The sequence below is a fragment of the Parasteatoda tepidariorum genome, chromosome 7 (assembly GCF_043381705.1).
Source record: "Parasteatoda tepidariorum isolate YZ-2023 chromosome 7, CAS_Ptep_4.0, whole genome shotgun sequence".
NCBI lineage: Eukaryota > Metazoa > Arthropoda > Arachnida > Araneae > Theridiidae > Parasteatoda > Parasteatoda tepidariorum.
Window position 1 is genome coordinate 49,132,851 of NC_092210.1, and position 20,829 is coordinate 49,153,679.

General features: G+C 28.1%; 1 protein-coding gene across 1 annotated transcript in view; it reads right to left on the reverse strand.

Moving 5' to 3' along the window:
• LOC107448797 (ras-like protein 1) overlaps window positions 1-20,829 on the reverse strand; it is a 41,646-nt gene that overhangs the window by 12,443 nt on the left and 8,374 nt on the right. The window contains exons 2-5 of the mRNA XM_016064137.3: window positions 7,068-7,116; window positions 5,414-5,442; window positions 1,865-1,949; window positions 252-354 (exon numbers count right to left, since the gene is read on the reverse strand). Coding sequence (XP_015919623.1) covers window positions 252-354; window positions 1,865-1,949; window positions 5,414-5,442; window positions 7,068-7,116 — 266 coding nt within the window. The remainder of the gene's footprint in view (window positions 1-251; window positions 355-1,864; window positions 1,950-5,413; window positions 5,443-7,067; window positions 7,117-20,829) is intronic.

Genomic DNA, 20,829 nt, shown 5'->3' on the forward strand with positions numbered 1-20,829 from the left:
TTTTAACTAATAAAAATAATAATGTATAGAACTGCTCAGATTATGTGAATAATATGATAACACAAAACTTGTAGAAAGTAAATTGCAGAGTTTGCAGGAAATATGTGCAAAAATAAGACTTTTTACGATAAATGTTCACATAAATAGATTTAATAAGTCTTGCTACTTAATATTGAAAGAAAAACAAAAAACTAAAAAACATAAATTTTAATGGAAAGTAAGATAACTATAAAAGAATAAAATACACATACTTGTTCTCTGTACATACTAATATCTTCGTACGATTTTGTATTATTAACGGCAAATACTAAGAGGAAGCCTTCCCCAGTCCTCATATACTGATCTCGCATAGCACTGAAAAAGTATACCATTAGAAAAGTCAAAACTGTACTGAGAAAAAAATTCATTTAATGAAAACAAAATAAATCTTTAGTTTTAAAGCAACATAGAAGTATAAATTTTAAAATGAAAATGATGGAATTTCTAACTTAAAACAAAAAAAATTAAATATTTTTTTTATTTTTTAAATGAAATAAACATTTTTAACAAAAGATTCTCAGCTTAAGACTAGTAATAAGATTTATTCAATTGATTCGTGGTATTGCATTTTTTTCCCAAAATTTATTTATTTTCTTTCCATACATAATTTTTATAAATGAAAATTATTTTTTAAGAGGGACCTGGTAATCGATAATTAAAAACAGGATTCTCATAAATATGTATTTTAATTTTAGTATTAGTAAAACTACATAAAAACTGGTATTTTCTAAACAAGTTGCAACAAATGATGGCTATAGCTATCGTCAGAGTGTCTAGCATCTCAAACAAAAATCTTTTCAGTGGATCTCCTAATAACCACATTTTCTTAACAAATTCTTATTTCTCAATATCAGATTCGTTGGAGAAATTTTATCCTAAACATTAGTTAGCTCAAAAAGACTTGAAAGTTATCAAATAAAGGTCATAAAAACTTTCATAACCGGAAGGTAGATGGCCTGTTCTGCACATTTTAATAATAAAAAAAGGAACATAGATATTATGAAATTTATTAATTAATTGATTTGTTAATTATGAAGTATTTCATTGGGGAAAAAAAGATGTAATATTCCATATAACATATCAATTATGTTTTTGTTTGTTTGGGCAAGAAAAATGACGTGATGAGCAAATGTTGGCCATACTCGACGAGAGTTTTCATAGATAAAATGCAACAAAATATAATAATTTTTCACTTCCAAACATACAAAACTTTCACTCAATTTTATATTGCAGTCATAATCAGTTAAAAATAAAATGTGTTTCCGAGTACTATCGTCGAATTAAAAGTGTGTGACGTCTTAAAAAAAGCAAGCCCTTCATTTTTATATATAGAGTCTCTTCAAACTTAGTTTTTATTTCATTATTTTATTTAATTTTTTTCTCAGTTTACTATGCATACTTTTTATAGTATGCATCATCACTATATATTAAATTATTTGCTCCTGAAAAAAAATCTGTATTAACAGCTATCATATAAAAACAATCAGCATTCAACATTTCAGGTAGGTTTTGAATCACCATGAAGTAATGAATATTTTGCCTATTTGTGAGGATTTGCATAAAAAGGCAAGCATATGTCCCGTTTGACAAATAGGAACTATGGATTGTTGTTAAATTAAAGATTTTACTAGGAAAAATCATAAAATATTATAGTCAGAAATTGTAATACTGTACACTTTGGCATAAAACTATGGAAGATAGACTAATAAAACAGAAAAATACGTTAGATTTTAAGAAAATGAGATAGACAAGATAATTATATTAATAATGATTAAACTTGAAGTTATAATTTAGATCTCCCAGCAAATTCATAATTTCTTTTTACCTATACTCTTCTTGACCTGCAGTATCTAAAATGTCTAGAAGGCATGTTTCTCCATCTATGACTACTTGCTTCCTGTATGAATCCTCTGTTAGCATAAAACAAAATAATTTAACTCTTAAACAATGTCCATAGAAAAATTAGTTACAATAAAGAAACCATAATGTTATCAGTAAAATAAAAAAAGAGGGAATATAAAGACGAAGGAACAAAACTGACATGGTGTGAAAATTCGAGAAAAAAAAACTACCAATTTCCATGACTCACTAGTATTAAATTAGAATAAATTAAATACCTTTCATTATCTTTAATAAAATTTAAGAGATATTGTTAATAGCATCATTAATAAAATTCATCATAAAGGGAATAATTCTGGTACAGTTTTCATTTTTAAATTGATTAATTAAAACACTTTGTTAAAAGTAGAAGAAAAAAAACTACATATTTATAATATTGATATAGTCATTTAAATACATTTCATTACCTCATTAATAAAATTAAAGAGATAATATTAATATCATCTGAAAAAATTATCAGAAAGAGAATAATTGCGGTATAGTTTTCATCTTTAAATTTATTAACGTAGCAGAAGAAAAAGAACTACAGATTTTGATCATACTATAGTATTAAATTAAAATAATTTAAATACATTTCATTACATCATTATAATATTAATATCATTCATAATATTAATATCATTCAAAATAATCATTAGAAATTGTAGTACTGTTCTCATCTTTAAATTGATTGACTAAAATTAACACTTTACAGTAAAAATTAGAAGGAAGAAGAAAAAAAAAACTACAGATTTCTATCATTTTATAGTATGGAATTAGAATCATTTATATACATTTCATTACATCATTTATAAAATTCAAGAGATAATATCATTGAAAAAATCATTAGAAAGGGAATAATTGTGGTATAGTTTTTCATCTTTAGTTTGGCAAAATAAAGAAACTCTGCTGGTCGAACAAAGTGGGCCTGAGTATAATCTAGCAGCCCCCCCCCACACACATTTTTTTAAAAGCTATAACTATTGCCAAACAGGGAGTTCTTCCAAATCACACATGTACTGATAGTTTAGAAAACAAGGAGATTTCTTTGATTGGTTGGCAAAGCATTAATATAACTACTTTACTAATCAAACATCAGAAGAAATAAAATGCACGTACCTCATGGAATTTGCATTATTGGAATAAAACCAGAGAAAATAGAATATAAGGGCTTTTTATTGCAGAGGTTTTTAAAAATATCCCAAACTTTATACAAAAGACTTGGTTATTAAAAACAAATCAAACTGAGTGCTTTTAGTGTATACATTTTCATAATTGGTAAAATTTATTAATTCCCAAGTGAAGGAAAAACAATAGTTTTACCTTAGTGAAAATTAATATCTGTTGCCATATTAAACAAATCTTGGAATTTTCAATCAAAACCAGTTTTACTATAAATGAGTAAGTGTGCAATAAAAATCACAATTAATCCCTTAACCGAGACAAATGTGACAAGTAATGTTCAGTTTGCCCCCCCCCAAAAAATACCATCCTTAATAATTTTTGATTTAATGATCAGATCTTCACGCTTTCAGATTCATTCTTAATGGTTCGAGGGGGTGACCTCAAATATGCTAATTAGAGCAGATGATATTTTAAGTTACCACATAAGAAACAAAAATGTACTTTCTCTGAATAAACACACCTTTTATTCGATGCATTCAGATTTCTGACCCCCAATCTAGGAAATATGGTCTCAATAGTTTGGTCAGGAGACAGCTCCAAAGTTTTGACCTCATAATGTTAATTTTACTTTTTGTGTATTTTGCCATATCTTGTGAACTTTTTAAGCGAATTAGAAAAATTTTGCACACAAATATAAAATTCTTTTATCCAAAGATACTTAAATGCAAAAAAAAAATTTGAGTAAATATTTATTACTTTTATTATTTTATTCAATAGTCTAAAATATTTTGAATTGTATGGCATAAAAAAAATTTTAAATTTGGGCGAAATTGGTCGTATAGTTCCTGAGAAATTGAATTTCAAAAAAGTCAGATACTTAAAACTAGATTTCTCAGAAACTATTCTACTGATTTTGTTCAAATTTTGCATTTTGATACAAAAAATATTTACACCTTACAATTCAAAATTTTTTAAACTATTAATAGAATAAAATAATAAATATTTACTGAAATTTATTTTTTTGCATGGAATTATCTTTGGATAAACAAATTTTATAATTGTGTGTGAAAATCTTTCAATCTGCTTAAAAAGTTATCCAGATATGATATATATGCAAAAAGTAAAATTAACATTAAGGGATCCAAACTTTGGACCATTCTTCTGGATAAAACTATTGGGACCATATTTCACAGATAGCAGTATTTTGAGGGTCAGAAATCCAAGTTCGGAAAAAAAGGTACTTATCAGAGAAGGTGTTTCTGTGTCTTATTTTGTAACTTAAAATACCGTCAATAAATGCCGTCGGTGGGCCACATGCGGCCCACCGACGGTTGATGTACGGCTCCTGGGAACTTCTGAACGCAATAAAAAATTCTTTTAATTTGGTTTTTGCTTAAACATTTTAAATTTTCTTTAAAATATTTCATTCAAATTTATATTACTGTGTGTATTTTTTACACTTTCATTCTGTAAGCTTCTTTTTGGTTAGAATTTATATGCCCCTCCCCATATTCATGTGTATATATTTGCGGTCCTTCGTTAATTTACCTTCTTGAAATTAAATTTTTTTATTTTATAAACTAAGTATTCTTTTAAAAATCCTATAAGGTTTATATAAGGAACCAGTGAAAATGCATATTAACTTTTGAAAACTTCTAGTTACTCGTCCTTTGGACCAAAGTTTAAACTCTTTTAATTCCTAACTCTTTAGCACAACTTAAGTAACTTTTCTCATCACCATCGCTTGCAGTTACTAAATCGGCATGCACTGATTGATCACTTCTTTTCAGACCGAGCATAAAACACAAATGGGGGCATCCCTTTACTACACATATTTTCCTTATAATTCATCTTATGGGAAAGCAACTCTTATCTAAATGGTCCTGGGTAGTTATAGTGATGGTCACTTCACGGATGCCAACTTGCTCCGTATAGCAGATAAATATTTTTGAGTCGTAATCTTTTAATGTACAATTTTTGGATTAATAAATTCGATTTATAGGGTTTTTACTTACCACTACTTCTAAATTATTCTATGGTTTATGTGACACGTCACATTGGTACATTTAAAAAGTTGGCAAAATAACCTAAAATCTACAAATCTTAGTCTGTGGTTTTCTAGTTTTTTAAAAATATTTTGTAGAATCCAGAGCAGTTGGCATTTATGTCATTTCTCCCCATCCTTAAATATTAATCCATACTAACTACGGTGGTCAATAAGGAGAAAGTCTTTCTCTGTCTTTCAAAGTTTTGAAGTGTAATTTAATATGTATGTATAGTTGAGTTTAAAGTAAGCAGCTTTCTTTTAACTCAACAAAACATTGTTTTAAACAAAATTTTATAATATTAAAAAATAAAAAGTTACACATACCAATAGTAGGATCATATTCATCAACAAAACTAGAAAAGAAAAAATACAATAAATAATATGAAAGTAGTTGAAGCACATCTAACAAACTATGTATTTTGTTTTACTTATGCTATTATGTTTGTAAAAGTTATAGGTATTATTTTAGTTGCAACAGTTATATGGCAACAATGCGAATAAATGGTTTCCAACAATGTGTCTATGTTTATGTGCATCTTCCAACTAATCACTATTTTTTAAATGAGATAACCTAATGTAAATTTACATCAAATTCCTTTATTAGCCATATTGTTCATCTCCATTTTTTATGCACTTCTCTATACCAATTTAAATTCTTGCTGTGCTCTCTTATGTTAATAAAAATAAAAAATAATAAAATCAATAAATAATTTTCTATTTTCGCAAGTTTTACAAGTCCAAACAATGCAGCATTGGAGTAGCTTTTCAATATCGCAAAACTATAGCCCTTATTTTACAATGATATTTTTCACCATTTCCATTATTAACATAGGAACTTTTAACAGATGAACAAAACTTGCCCACTCAATTTTAGAAATAAAATTCCCCAACTTTGCCAGAAGATTTCTACAAATCCCAGATTACATTTTTGCAAAACACAGCGATATTTCATCAGAAATAAAAAAAAAATTTCTTTTCTTTTTTTTTTAGTAAATTTAGCAATTAAATATACTTTGCTTTGCGACAGAAAAATTATCAAACATTAAATTTTGTAAAAAATAAAATTTTAGGTGTTTCAATGTGTAGAGTTTCAAATACACAGTAATATAAATTATTGACAAAAGCAATATTTTTCACATAAATTAGAGAAAGTAAAAAAATAAAAAGTCAAATAATCCATCAGTATAGTAATTAATTTTAGATTTTGCTTACGATCAAGAACCAAAAGAAAGTATAATTTTAAAAAACATAGAATGATTGAACTGCATTTATAAATGTAAAAGAAGAAATGTGAAACAAATTCTTTAAACTAAAATAGTTTTCACCAATTTATATTCAAATTTTAATTAATTCTTTCAATAAATAACAAAAATAGGTGTTTAACTTATTTACTTTGAACTTCATTGGTCACTTATTGTTATATCCAGAATTTAGGAAAACTTTGCTGCACGATTTTGACCAGAAATTATTTTATTCTCTGACAATTTAAGTTTTCTGACCCAATGAAAACCAAGATAACAAATAAAAACTCTAACTTTTATAAAAATAATATACATTATTCAGGAAAAAGTAATTCCATGTGATGACAGTTACTTTGAAAAGTAAAATAAAATTTACAATACATGTTCCTGCCTTTTTTACAGATCACTAGTATTTATTTAACTTTTCAAAATACATCGCAAATATTCATATTTTATTTTTTCAAGACAGGAAAATATTTAGTATAAATTGGTTTTAATTTTTAATTTCTTTAAAAAAATTAAGTTCATTAAATTTTCATATACAACAAAATGATATTGTTAAAAACTTGTAAGCTGAACTCTTTTAAGAACGTATATTTGAATAAAAGATGCAAAATATTTCCAATCTACAATCTCTGTTAGAAACAGTTATTATTTCAAAATTTTATACTTTTTCAAGTGTGTCTTTAATTTCTAAAATTTTTTCAGTATTTAAAAATAATAACAATCACACTTACTGATTTTGTATTAATTGAATAGTCAAGGCACTCTTTCCGACACCTCCAGCTGCAAAGAGAGTACATTTTATAACGATGCCATCAAAGACATATGAATCTAATATAATATTAAGATTATTTTTAAAAAGAGTATCATTTCATGAAATCAGAATATAAAAACCAACGATTTAAATCATGTCTTTTATTTTCTGTAAACTTTTTTTAAAACTACCATGTAATAAAAACCATACTACTCTCTTGATTTAAATAAATGTTCAGCAAATATTTATTTAAATCAAGGAGAAAAAAAAATCTTTAAAAGAGTATGAAAGTCACCAATAAAAAAAATAATAAAGCTTAAAGAGAAAATTATTTGAACAAAACATGTTTAAATTCAGAAAGCAGATTTCTATAGCATTACTCATCATGAAAAAAAAATTTTAATGTTTGCACTGAAATATTTCTGAGCAACTTAAGATTTTAAATATACAGTGAAATAGGAGCATAAGATAAAATAACATAAGTCAATAACTAGTTTTATATCTTCAAAAAACTGCTTAGTTTTAAAGAAATATTTACTGGTATGTATGACATTCAATATAGTGTTTTATAAAAATTAAACACTTTTAAAAACAAACAGCAATTTTTGAAAAAAATTTGTCAAAATTAGACGATGACAAAAGGGTTGAAACTACTTACAAGAGTTGCAGAAAATTTGGAATTTTGTGCTCGTAGAGTTTTTTTTTTTTTTTTTCATTTTATCTAAGTCTGACTGTTAGATTGCGGAAGAAATTGTGTTTTGGACACACAATAATAAAATCTATTGTAAAAAAATCACAGTTTTTACTGTCTTGTCCAACAGAAGTTTCATTTGAACAATATGAAAGGATTTGAAAGTAGCAATATACAACTACTATGAAATATGGAACCACGTCTTAAAAACATATTTAAGAAAGTTGCATACTAAGTACAGGAGGAGCAGATTACTGTGGCACTAGCATTTACCTGAATAAGACAAACCCCTACAATAAAAGGCTTCCCAGAAATTAAAGTCTAAGATTGAATGCTGAGTTTAAAGGCAAAAGAAAAGTCATAATAATAATATACTGAAAATGTGAGATGAAATTTACAATATCACATTCATCAAGGTAAAGAAACTAAGTTATGCTTTTATTCGTGGCTGTTAAAAAAATTTAAGTAGAAATCTAAACTATTACTAGGGCATCTCATAGAATTGTGGATTTCAGATTTACATAAAACGGACAAATCTACATGGAGGGGAAAGTAAAAGGAGAAAATGTAACTCGGGCACATGGAAGTTATAGATATCCCAATTAAAATAAATAAAACCTCAGAGGACAAAGTTAATGTCAAGGATACCTGGTGATGGTCTGTTTTGTATTAAAAAGTAGTTGGATTTAAAACAAAAAAACTTGTATAAAATAATTCAATAAATTATATTAAACACCTAATCCTGAATGAAAAATCAGTGTTTCCATTTCTTAGAGGTGATCCCCCCCCCCAAAAAAAAAAATTCTTTTTAGGTATCAGTATTTTGATATTTAAAAACAAATCATTCAAAAGCTCAGAATCATGGAGCTATCACTAATAATTTATGACATTTATTGATTTCCAAAAACTTAAGATTTTCACTAATTTAATTAGTCTATCAAAAAAGAAAAATATAAAAAGAAAATATTTCGGAGCACTAGAGACATTCAGTAGAGTGAAAAAATTTATCAATAAAATGTTTTGCACAGACATTATTTTATCATAAATAATTTTTAATAGTAAGTTATAAGGTAAATTTAAAAAAAAAATTAACTAATATTAGCGATCTGTTACGTAAAAATTAAAGACTAGATTAAAAACTGAGTTTAATAAGTGTGGTACAACAGGAGTCCTAGAATTCTGTCCCCCCTCTCCCACACTCCATTAAATTTAACTCAACAATTTTAATTTTTTTTCCTTTCATGTAGCTCATATTAATTAACTCCACCATTCAAAATTAATACTACAAGATTTTTTTTAAAATCTAGTTTGAAAGTAAAAACTTTTCACACACTCAACAGAATATCGAAAAATAAATATATTCATATCACATTTTTTGGGGTGGGGATTTAAATCTAGAATATTTTCATTCTTAATTATTAGATAGGTAGTGAATAGAATTAGTTTTCATAATAAATATCGATAAAAAAAAAATTTCATTATAAGTTTAAAAATAAATGTTCTTAATACAAATTCAAAAACTGCAAAGTACAACACTTAATTAAATTATTTCTGCTGTTTAATACTGTATTTTTTTGTACTTTAATTTTTCTCGTTTTAAAAATCAGATTCCAAGGTAATATATTTTTATAAATATAATATTCAGGGTCAATGACATGGCAATTTCTTGTTCTAACATAACATTTTCCGGGACTGAAAAAAAAAAAGATAAAAGGGTAAAAAGAAAGGAAAAAAGAAAAATATCCAGACAGACGCCCGTGGCATACTCGTAAAAGAATTGGCAACCCCTAGGAGAAAACAGGTTGTTAATGGAAACACCGTTGTTCGTTAACATGTTCTAAGCTAAGGGGAAAGAAAATCGCCAATATGTGGATATGAAAACACGCGATTTATAAAATGAAGGAATTTCATTTTCGCATATAGGCATGCTCAAGAAACAGAATCAATGCAATTATGTGTCTTCTTAATAAGAAAATTTTTTTCATGGATCTAATTAATGATAAATAAATCGAGAGTAAAATATTAAAATATTGAACGAAACAAAATTCGAGCTATAAAACGGAAAAACTCAAAACAAACCTGAAGGTTCATTTCAACGCAATAGACTTCCAGAGATAATTTCAAAAATAAATTGTAATCATATGACGTCATCCATTTCTTAGACACTAGTCCTGTAACAATGAAGAGTGAAAACAACGTTTTTCCCCCCTACTCAAAATAGCTTCAGTTAACTTCAGAAAAACGCCAGACAATTCGGAAGAAATAGATATAAAAGCATAAGTGAAACAATAATAGTAAGAGCAGTGACAATAATTCGCCTTTAGGCGAACTTGAAGTGCGCAAAATTTTAATAATCCATGCATATAATAAAACTGCATAATGCGGAAGAAATATATATTATATTTGTCCTTCTTATATTTGTCCTTAAAAAATAGATTTTCACTTATATACTATTTGCTCGATATATTATGAAAAATCAATATAAGACATCGCAAAAACGGTATTTTTTTTAATGCATTCTCACGATCTGTCGTAAATACTAAACCTACAGATAAATATCGTGTATAACATAAATATCAAATAAGACAAGATAATTATAGACAATTATCGTGAGCGTCGTGATGTTGCAATATTTTAAGTTCATGTTACTCAATTTTTAATACAATTAAAAGTTTAATGCTTGTTTCTTAAATTGGACACAGAAAATATCGCCAATATTAAAATTTAAATCAGCTATCTTGAAAAGCACTGATTTATAGGGCGAAATATCTATATTTTTGGGGATATTTAAATTCTGATATCGTTCAGCTCGACTAACGAATATTTGCAAGCTAAAGCAACGTGTGGAATAAAAAAAAATTAAATTGCAACTTTTCAACAAAAAAAAAGTATGGTTTAGCAATAAACATTATAAGTCTCTTTTTTTTTAATCATATAAAATATTATAAATTAGAAACATAGATAATTATAATAACATTCTAATTCTATAAAGAAATTTATACTTCGCTCCATACACTTTCATTCTACCCCCCAATTTTTTTTTCTTCTTTTTTAAAAAAAATTATGGTTAAAAATGTAAATGAGGAAAAAAAAAATTCTCAAGAAAATCTCAGATTTGCAAACATATAACAAGGTAGATTTAAGTAAAAGTTAACTTTGTTTTACTGAAGTTTATTAAAATTAAAAAAAGGCAATAGTAAAAACAGATTATAAAAATTAAATTTAATATGATAAATATAAAATCGCTAAATCGTCTGCTCCGAAGAACCTTGTCTCTTCATGTTAACGTACAAGAGAATTTTGAGTTCTATAATAAAAATTTATTTAAGGAAAGTTTCTAAATTCTAAAAAATTTAAAATTATTACAATGCAACCATTTGTTACGGGAAAATTATCGCAAATTCAAATTTTTTTCTCTCCAAAAAAAATAATTTGGAGAAGCAATAAGGAATATCTGCAGCATTCTTAAATTAAGAAAATAAAGAAATAACCTTATTTTTGGATAATGGATTCGATGGATTACACAATGTTATGTAAAGTAATTGGTAAACAAGCAAAATGTTTATTACACTGAGCACAAAATATAAATTCACGTTTTTTTTTTTTAATTCAACTTTAACCGCAAACTCGGATTTTTATTTAGAGAAAATTATAAGAAAAATAAGACACCTTTAAAGGAATAATTTTACACAAAAAAATTATTTAAAACTGGATTATTAAAAAATAATAATATAATAAAAATTTAAGTGAATTTATATTTCCATATCAACAATAAAGCTTTTAAATTTTCAGACGAAAAAGAATTTTTTTTTTTTTTTAATGCAAAAAATGACAATCTTTTGCTCAATTTATTTGAATGACGAAAAATAAAGCTGTCGTTTTTGTCGTTGCAATGGGCAATCACCTGCCAAATATAGCATACCCTCCAAAGAGGCGTTAACTTTCAGTGTCAGTATGCCGTGAGAAAGTCAAGCGACGACGTACAACAAGCGTTTATAAAAAGCCATGAGATGCATTTTCTCGCCCTTCTACTCTCTCCCCGTCTTTATTTTCTTCATTTAAAGATGATCCCAACTCATCACACAACTCAGATTTTATTTCAATTTCACCATTTAATGAGGCCCCTCAAATATATATATTTTTAAAGGAAAAAAAAATCCATTCAGACTCAGGCCCCCGTAATATGTTTATACTTTTTTTTTTCTGGAAAAAAAAAATTCTCTCAGACTGCAGTTTTTGACAAAAGAATTGAAACTTCAAAATAGTTCACATAAAGAATAAATAAAGGGATTTAAATGAAATATTAAAAGAAATAAATTATCGAAGTTAATAAATATAATTTTATTGAATTGAAGTAACTATTTATAATATTACTTCAATAAAATATTATAAGTAAGTATAATATTTTATTGAAGTAACATTTGAACTTTTTCCTTAAAATCTACTATTTTTTTTTTTTTTAATATTTATAATTGGGTACACTATATCCTACGTCACAGATCGTGTTATTCCTACTAAATTTAACTAGTAAACAGCATTTTCTGCGAATCTGATTTCTAGCAACAAGTAAAAGCATCAAACGAAGTGTATTGTTTATAAGTCGCTACTCGCCAGGTTGGAATTGTATTAGTCTAGTTCCTTTGGAAATAATTTATATTGTTGTTTTACCGAAGTTTATGAATTTAGTAAACATATTTAAAACTCAGTTTATTAATTAAACTAAAAGGTAAATGTTATTCCTAGTAAGTGGAAGTACTTGTGCTTTTTTCATATTATACCCAATTGACATGAAGTAACTACAAGATTAATGGTCAAATTTATTTCGATATAAATTACTTGTTTTGGTCTCATATGAAGGGAAATAAAATAGGAAATATAAAAATACATTGTTAATAATAATTCTATTAACTTATTCAAGGGTGATTGTGAGTCCAAGTCAGAATTCCGGAAAATTTCTCGAGTATAAAAAAAAAACGGTTTAAATTGAAAAAAATTTAACTAAAGTTTTTTTCCTTTTTCTCAACATTTCTTAGTTTACTTAAAATATATTTAAAATTTTACATATACCTATGATGACCTGGAGAAGTAATTAAAATTTACAAATATGTCTGTCTTTCTTAAGTTTATGATTATAACAACTATTTACTGATAAAAAATGAATATTAATCTTATAAAGTATCTCTCTGGCTCTCCTTTACAAACAAATAAAATAAACTGTGTTTTAAAGTTCCTCCTTTGAAAATTTGATTTCCGGAAACTTCTGTGATCTATGATGTTTTGAAACGTTTGGACCTTTGATCTCCGGAAACTTCCGGATCACTGTTAGCGAAAAATCCGGAAATCCGGATTTTTTCCGGAGCACAATCAGCCCTGCTTATTTAAACTATTTAATCTTACATAATTTACATGAAAACAAAATGGCTAATTCTATGGTATTTTTTGTGATGGTTTCAATAGTTAAAGCGGTTTTCCTCAAATATTTTTACTTTTTGTACCTTCACAGCTATCTATGTCCGCAGTGAAGCTATCTTCAGAAAGCTTCACAGTCAGGGGAAGAGAAAACTGATTTCATAATAAAAACCAATCTATCAGGGCCAGCATCCAAGGTTTCGTGTCCAAAATTAGTATTTCGATAAAATTTGTTTCAAAATTTGGGGTTTTTTATTTAGTAGTTTTTATGTTCAGGTAAATTGAATTCGTAGTTGAAATTTTGAAATACACTAAAAATACCCAAAGAAACAAAATGGCGGCTGAAATATGGAGAGCAAAAATAAAAAATATAGTACGTTTATATAATTAAATATAGAAATGAAAAAATAATAATTTTCGTAATTTTATATTAAAAATGAAAAGCAAATTATATTTCCGAAGTAATGTTACAAAATAACGCGAAAATATGAAAAAAAAAACATAATTTTTGTTTTTCGGTATATTTAGTCCACCTTTGCAATATGGGCAAAATGGGGCAGTTTTTTTCGAAAGAAGAAACATCAAAGAAGACGACAAAAAAAAGTTTAGCTAATTATCGTGGAACTTTTTGGAACTAAGTTTCGAAAGTCATTCAAGCATTGTAAAATGTCAAATGATAAGAATTAACTATAAATTTGTCAAGAGTATTAACTAATCCAACAAATTGAAAAATTGTACTATAATTTCAGACTAATTACTCTGATAAAAATGTAACAGTGAGGTGAAATTTCTATATATATTTCAGAAATAAAAATTTAAAAAAACATTTTTTTAACATATTTTTTATTACATTCAGTCAAAAATTATAATATTTGGAATGATTATGAATACTTAATTTGGGCTATATTAAAATTGCCTACACATATTTTAGTCGAAAATTTAATTTTGACTTTTGACCAAAGATCATGGTCTTCTGGCCCACAGTGCTGTTTAAAAAAAAAAATTTACGCAAGAAATACATATTTTTCTCGTCGGCAAACGTTTTTCCATAATGAAAAACTAAACTTAAGGTAAACTTTCTTTTAAGGTTTTTTTAAGACATTTAAAAACTTAATATTATAGGTTTGCGTGCTTACGGCAATTATGACTCATTCGTGATATAGCGAGTGAATAAAAAGAAACGAATCATTGAATCAACCTTTACACAACACTAATAATAAATGGGAAAATCGGTGAATTAGAGAATGGACATATCAGTTAAAAGATAATGTTAAAAAAAAAATTCTTAAGACTAATACTATCCAAGCAGACTAAAATAAAGAAAATAACTATATTTCTGTCGGACCTAAAGCGTATGACGCGTTATTTTCGATTGACGTTTTGACAGTAATTTATTACGAACATGACGCGTTTTTTACATCTATTCGAAAAGCATACTTAAAATCTTTATTTAGTTCTAGTTTTATGTCTGAAAGTAATCGAAATTTCGATCGCCTTTACACTATTCATTTAACAAACGAACTGTTTAACGGATTTGGCACTATACAATACTAGAAAGAAAGTGCAATCAATTAACATAATTCATGCGGAAGTTTATAATGCTGTAAATACCCAAACAAAAAGAAATGAGTCAGCGTGGGCGATTTAGCGGACCCGCCAACGTGATTCTTCTTCGCCCGCAAAGAATTATTTGGGTAACTAGTAAAAACAATTTAAGGATTAACAGAGGAACGTGTGGGAATAGGAATAAGCAGACAAGTGCAATTACAAGGTTATGAATGTGGCTTGCATCAATTAGTCAACGCATATTCCACACGAATACTATGCATATATCTGTTCCACTTCATTAACGTCCAAGTCGCAGTGTTCCAGTCCCGATGTAGTGATTGATGTGAAATAAATCAATAAGTAAACTATTAGAAAGAACTTGAAATTTTTTTTTAATAAAACAAGAACTAAAAAGTTAGAAATGACAAGAACAAGTCAAAATCTATATGGTGGAAAACACCGTACAAATAAATTATTAATGAATAGCATCGAAATAAAGTCATTTCACATTGTCTATTGTAAGCAGGGGACTGTCCAGACATTTTGTGAAATTGTGAAAAAATTACTCGTAATTTGTGAATATAAAATAAACATTAAGTCACATTCTTTCAACCAGGGTCCTGCTTTTATGAATTTGTGCAAATAGGGTCCGGTTATTGCAAAAAAAAATTCAAGGAGTTTTTAAATTGTAAAGAGACACGAAATTATGCTCAGTACTGTAAAATTATAATAAAAAAAATTTAAATTTTCAAAAATAAACAGCAATTGCTGCTTCTAAATTAGAGATGCAACATGCAAATATTTGGTATTTAGCCTATACTGCTGAAAGCAGAATATTCATTTCGTACGAATAATGGAAGAAGCGTCTGCCGAAGACAAAACTTAATTCGTTTACATCCATCTTTCTTGTTTTCTGCCCTGGGAAGGGTTTATTCGATTAACAAAAAATAATGAAGATAAACAAATTTGTGAAGAGTCCGATTAAAAAAAATCATTTTGTGAAGGGTCCGTTTTTATGAAAAGATATTTCGTGAAGGGTCCGTTAACGGACCCAAATTTCTTCTAAACAGATCCCTGGTAAAGGGTCATTTTAAGAGACATTTATTTTTCGTAAAAACGGACTGTTTACAAAATAATTCAGAGTAAAAACGGAATTTTCGCAACATTTTTCATTTATAAAATGGGCTCTTGACAAAATTTTCCAGTCAAAGACGTCCATAATTTAAAGGCATGGTTTTAGCGCTATTTCCCTTCGGACCAATTTTTCAAATGTCCACAAAAACAGGACCAGGCCAGATTCCACACTAATTATAGTTTCAGAAAATTAGAATATGATTTTCATAAAAACAGAGATACTGGACAGACCTTAAATTTCTATTATTTTTTTCCAAAATCAAGACATTTTCACAAAATCATGGAAACTTTTCACAGTAACAGACAGAAACTATAAGGAAACTATAAGGTAAGGTATATAGGGGGCACTATAAACTGAACAGAAAGACCATTTGCAAGCAAGAAGAGATATTGTCCGTAGTTCTAGGTACAGATTTCTAAATTATTTTTATAATGATTTTTATTTATTTAAACAATAACAATATTATGCATGATTTACCTTTAATATGAAATTCATTATAAGTCATGCAAAAAAATTTTTAATGACAAAAGACAACACTTCAAAAAATCACGAGAATTCGCACACTCTCTCCGAAATAGTATTGAATGATATGTTTAGGAATAACACGTTAGGATAACCTTTGGAGGGGGAAACACAGGGGGGTTATGTCGGTGGCTGGAATCCATTTATTCGTGACTCATAAGTCACACCCTGATATGAATTACGAAATAATACACAGATCAAAACTAAGATAAAGACCAAGACTTCACGAGATTCAAATACGTTATATCACCTTCAACAACGAGCAGTCATTCTACAAAGATGATATCCCACCTTTTAGTCTCTCACGCTATATAGATACTAGATTTTATTATTTAGCTTCCTACTCAGAAGACAAAGGAACTTCTTCGTCAAGCATCGGAATTTTATCTTAATACCTCCTTGGATTAACATGATGTAGGCCTTAACAACAAGAAAATTCAATTTATAAAAAATAAAAATTTTAATGTCCGAGCATATAAGTCACAAATAACTCGCCAAAAAAAATTTCTTCCTTTTTCCCGTTTTCGATTTCTGAAGAGAAAAAGCAATCAATTTTTTGATGATAAAAAGTTAATAACGGTTAAAATACAAGTCACAAAATAAATAAAAAATATATACATATATGCGTGTGAACTTAACACCGTCCAATTTTATTAGCATCAAGTAAACTTAGTAAGGATATTACATCACATAAAATATTAAATGGCCTTAAAAGAATTTTAGATAAAAATCCTTTAACAAGGAATGAAGAGTTTCCTTATTTAAAAAGAGCAGAAATACTAGTAACATATACTACTACAGTCAAATTCAATTATTTAAAAAGAAGATACAGATGACGTCAACTAGATAAGAAAATTGCAAGCATTAAACCAAAAGGTCAACACTTTTATGATATGCATTTGATATTTAAAAAGACAAAACTCGACTCAATTCTAAAAGCTTTTCTCTTCACTTCAGTTGAAATGTATAAAAAAACATCGAGAGTTCTTTAATCATTCATAAGAAACAAAGCAATACTTAATGCAGATGTCTTACAGCACGATGTTAGGTAATGTTCTGCATTTGGACGAGCTCTGCAAATAATATTTGTATTTTAGCAAGGCGCATTTTATCGATTACAGATTATGATTAACTACGTTATCGATATATTTTACATACGTATGTCCAGTGGTCGGAAGTACGCACAAACAAGTAGTGAAACTACTGTAATCGTGACTTTTTTTCGTAGTTTGCAGTTTTGTGTGCTACTTTGCTACATTAAAAAATAGCACATGTAGCGATTCCTGGCAACTATTTTTAACATTAGTTAAGAAAAGAAACACAGTTCTAACGCAACTAATTTTTCGAATTTGATGGGTGCAATTCTTCGAGGGTTCGTCAATGGAAGCATCAATGACCCTGTGGCGCTGCAGCTTAGCGTTAAGACAAATTACATATTTAAAATCACGTATAACTAATATTTAAACTAGCCATTCAGAAAAATAGATAACTTATCACTTTGGTCACACTTTCGAATGCAAAATCGTGAAACACTGATGTTATTTCAAAAGAAGGGAACGTCATTGTACTTAATTTCTTAGAGGAAATAGAAAAGCATTAAACAATTAAAAAAATTGCAAGTATTTGGTAATTTCAAATTTCTTAAATATTCGCTGTCGAAAAAAGAAGTAAGAAGTTGAAGGTTAAATGAACAAATTCGAAAAATACATTCTGGAATAATAAACTGGCTTATTTAAGCATGATTAAATATATCTCAATTATTCTCTTATATAGAAATTGGCATACATTAGTATGCTAATTTCTTATTCAAAACCATTTTGAACTTAGTTGTAAATGAAATTCTCCAGCCAAGTTCGTCTCCTTAAAGAACTGAAGTAGTTACTACAATTCCAAAGTAGATTGAAGTCACTACAAGTATTTGTAGTTAAACTACATTTTTAACAAAGTAGTTGTATTAAACTACAGAAATAATGTAGTTATTCTGACCACTGCGTATGTGACGCGTACGTCTCGTATACACAAATAATGTGAGGTTTGCAAATCGCGCTAAACCAAATCAGGATTTAAGACACACAAATCGCCTTAATAAGAATCATGCACTGTGATTAGTAATGCGAATCGAGATGTATGATTAGCAATAAACTTTAGATATCGGAATTATGAATCGCGATTAGAGATGGTAAATTTCGTGAGCACGAATTACGACTCACGATTCTTAAGTCTCATCTTTGATTCAGAGTCGCAAAATAGGAATCATTTGATTTGAGAATCACTTTTTACAAATAACAAATCATACTATGTTTCTGATTTGAAATTAAGCCTGCCGATGATGAAACACTCAAATAATCGAATAGACAGACATTGGTTGACAAATTTCGTCCCCCGAACTTCGTTCCATATTTTAATGCCCTTTCAATATCATCAGAATTTTACTCAATTAAGGATGTCAATGCTCTCATAGCCTCAGTTTTATTCTAATGCTCTATAACTATCTTTTGATGACATTCTAATGACTTTTGAAGGACATATACTTAGGTAATTTTTTTTTTGGGGGGGGGAACAACTGATTTTTCTCAAGCCTGCCTGCCTTAGGCTAACGCACAACCAAAAAAACATTTATAGTAGTTCTTCTATTTTTGGATTATTCTACAAGGTTCGAATTCAATTCAGGAGGGCATATCTCTGAAAGGGCCGTCGTCGCTGTTTTGGTGTTCCAAGAAGCAACAACTATAAGATTTACAAACATGAAATTACGAAAGATTAGAAAGAAAAGAAACAAGGATAAAATATATAAAGAAACAAGATTATAAAGAAACAAGGTTAAAATTAAATGAATAATCACGTAAGAAAAACGATACATGGATGATTTACAGTCTCTTGCTCCAAGATCTAATACTATACTACTAAAAGAACTTTTTTCTTTTAAATTTTAATAAATAGCATTGCTGTTAGCATTTTAAAAAGACCTTGTACTAGCATTGACTGTTTTGTATAGTTAAAAAATTGAATTGAATTTCAAAATTTCATTATCCTGGTATGTGGTATGACACAAACAATACTTTCTATAGTAACTAGCTTCAAAACTTCCCATAAATTTTTCAATGTCTAATTTTTTTTTTATCTCAACCGTTGTAAGCATTTCTAGAATATATGCAGAATATTATTTACAAAAACTATGTTGAAAATAATTTTTTCTGTCAATTTGTTTGTTACATGAAAATCTGTCATTTTCCTGGCTACTTTCATTTAGTAATTTATAACCAAAATACATAGGGCCAGCAATCAATATATTATGTTAATAGATTGATTAGAACACCATACTATCTGAACATGTCTTATTGCATGAGTAAAGAACCAACTTTCTGGTTCAAAATCTATTTCAAAATTTTTTTCAAGGTGAGTAGGTTTTTATGCTGTCATTTTCCTGTCTTCTTGAAATCATTAATAACATAAACTACATAGATTTACCCGAGTTATTTCAAGAAATTCTGCTGTTCTCTGCGGAATGTAAACGGCCAAAATATTAAGGCCAAACATTTTGGCGGCCAAAATGTTAAATTAAACTAAAGTTAAATGCCAGAAAATGCCAAATTGTCATTATCCTGGCTGTCATTTTCTTGGCGTATGAATGGCAGGACATTGACACATTTACCAGAAAATTTTTTAAACAATATAACGTAAAGAGGGAAAGCAAATATTAACCTAATACCAAGTTTATGTAAGATTGTAATATGCTTGAATGTAATCAAAGTTTTTTTAATTTTTTTATTTTATGATTGATTGTTATACACAATTTTATGTCGAGACTCAACAACTCATTAGAAGCCCTATCCAAGTACGCAGATGAATTCAAATTGAGCTTCAACCCAACCAAATCGATAACCACCTTCTTCACTACTAATAAACGACTTTATAAATATGAACCATCCTTGTTTCTCAAACACCAGAAGCTCTCCTACGAGAAACACCCAAAATACCTAGGATACATTCTCGATCCCGAATTTACAAGTAACAAACATATTGATTATATTGTCTCGAAGGCTAGGAAGCGCCTAAATATTATTAAGTGTATCGCTGGTAGGGATTGGGGAGCAGATGCAACTACTCTTAGGACTTCCTACCAGGCTCTTGTTAGACCAATTCTTGAATATGGCTATCCTGTCTACTGCTGTGCTTCTCAATCTAACTTAAACAAATTGGAAAAGGTTCAACTGAGCGCCGCTCGCATCATCACTGGACTGAAACGTAGCTGCCCTTCAGAGATCGTTCTTTACGAAGCAGATCTGCAACCTCTTAACTTCAGAAGGCAAGCTAATTTAGTGAAATATTACAATAAACTTTCCAGTTTAGACCAAGGCAATTTAACTGCTATTTACCTAAATAATTGGACCTGCAATCAAAGGCTAAAGAAAAACAGTCCTTTTAGTCATGTTAAAT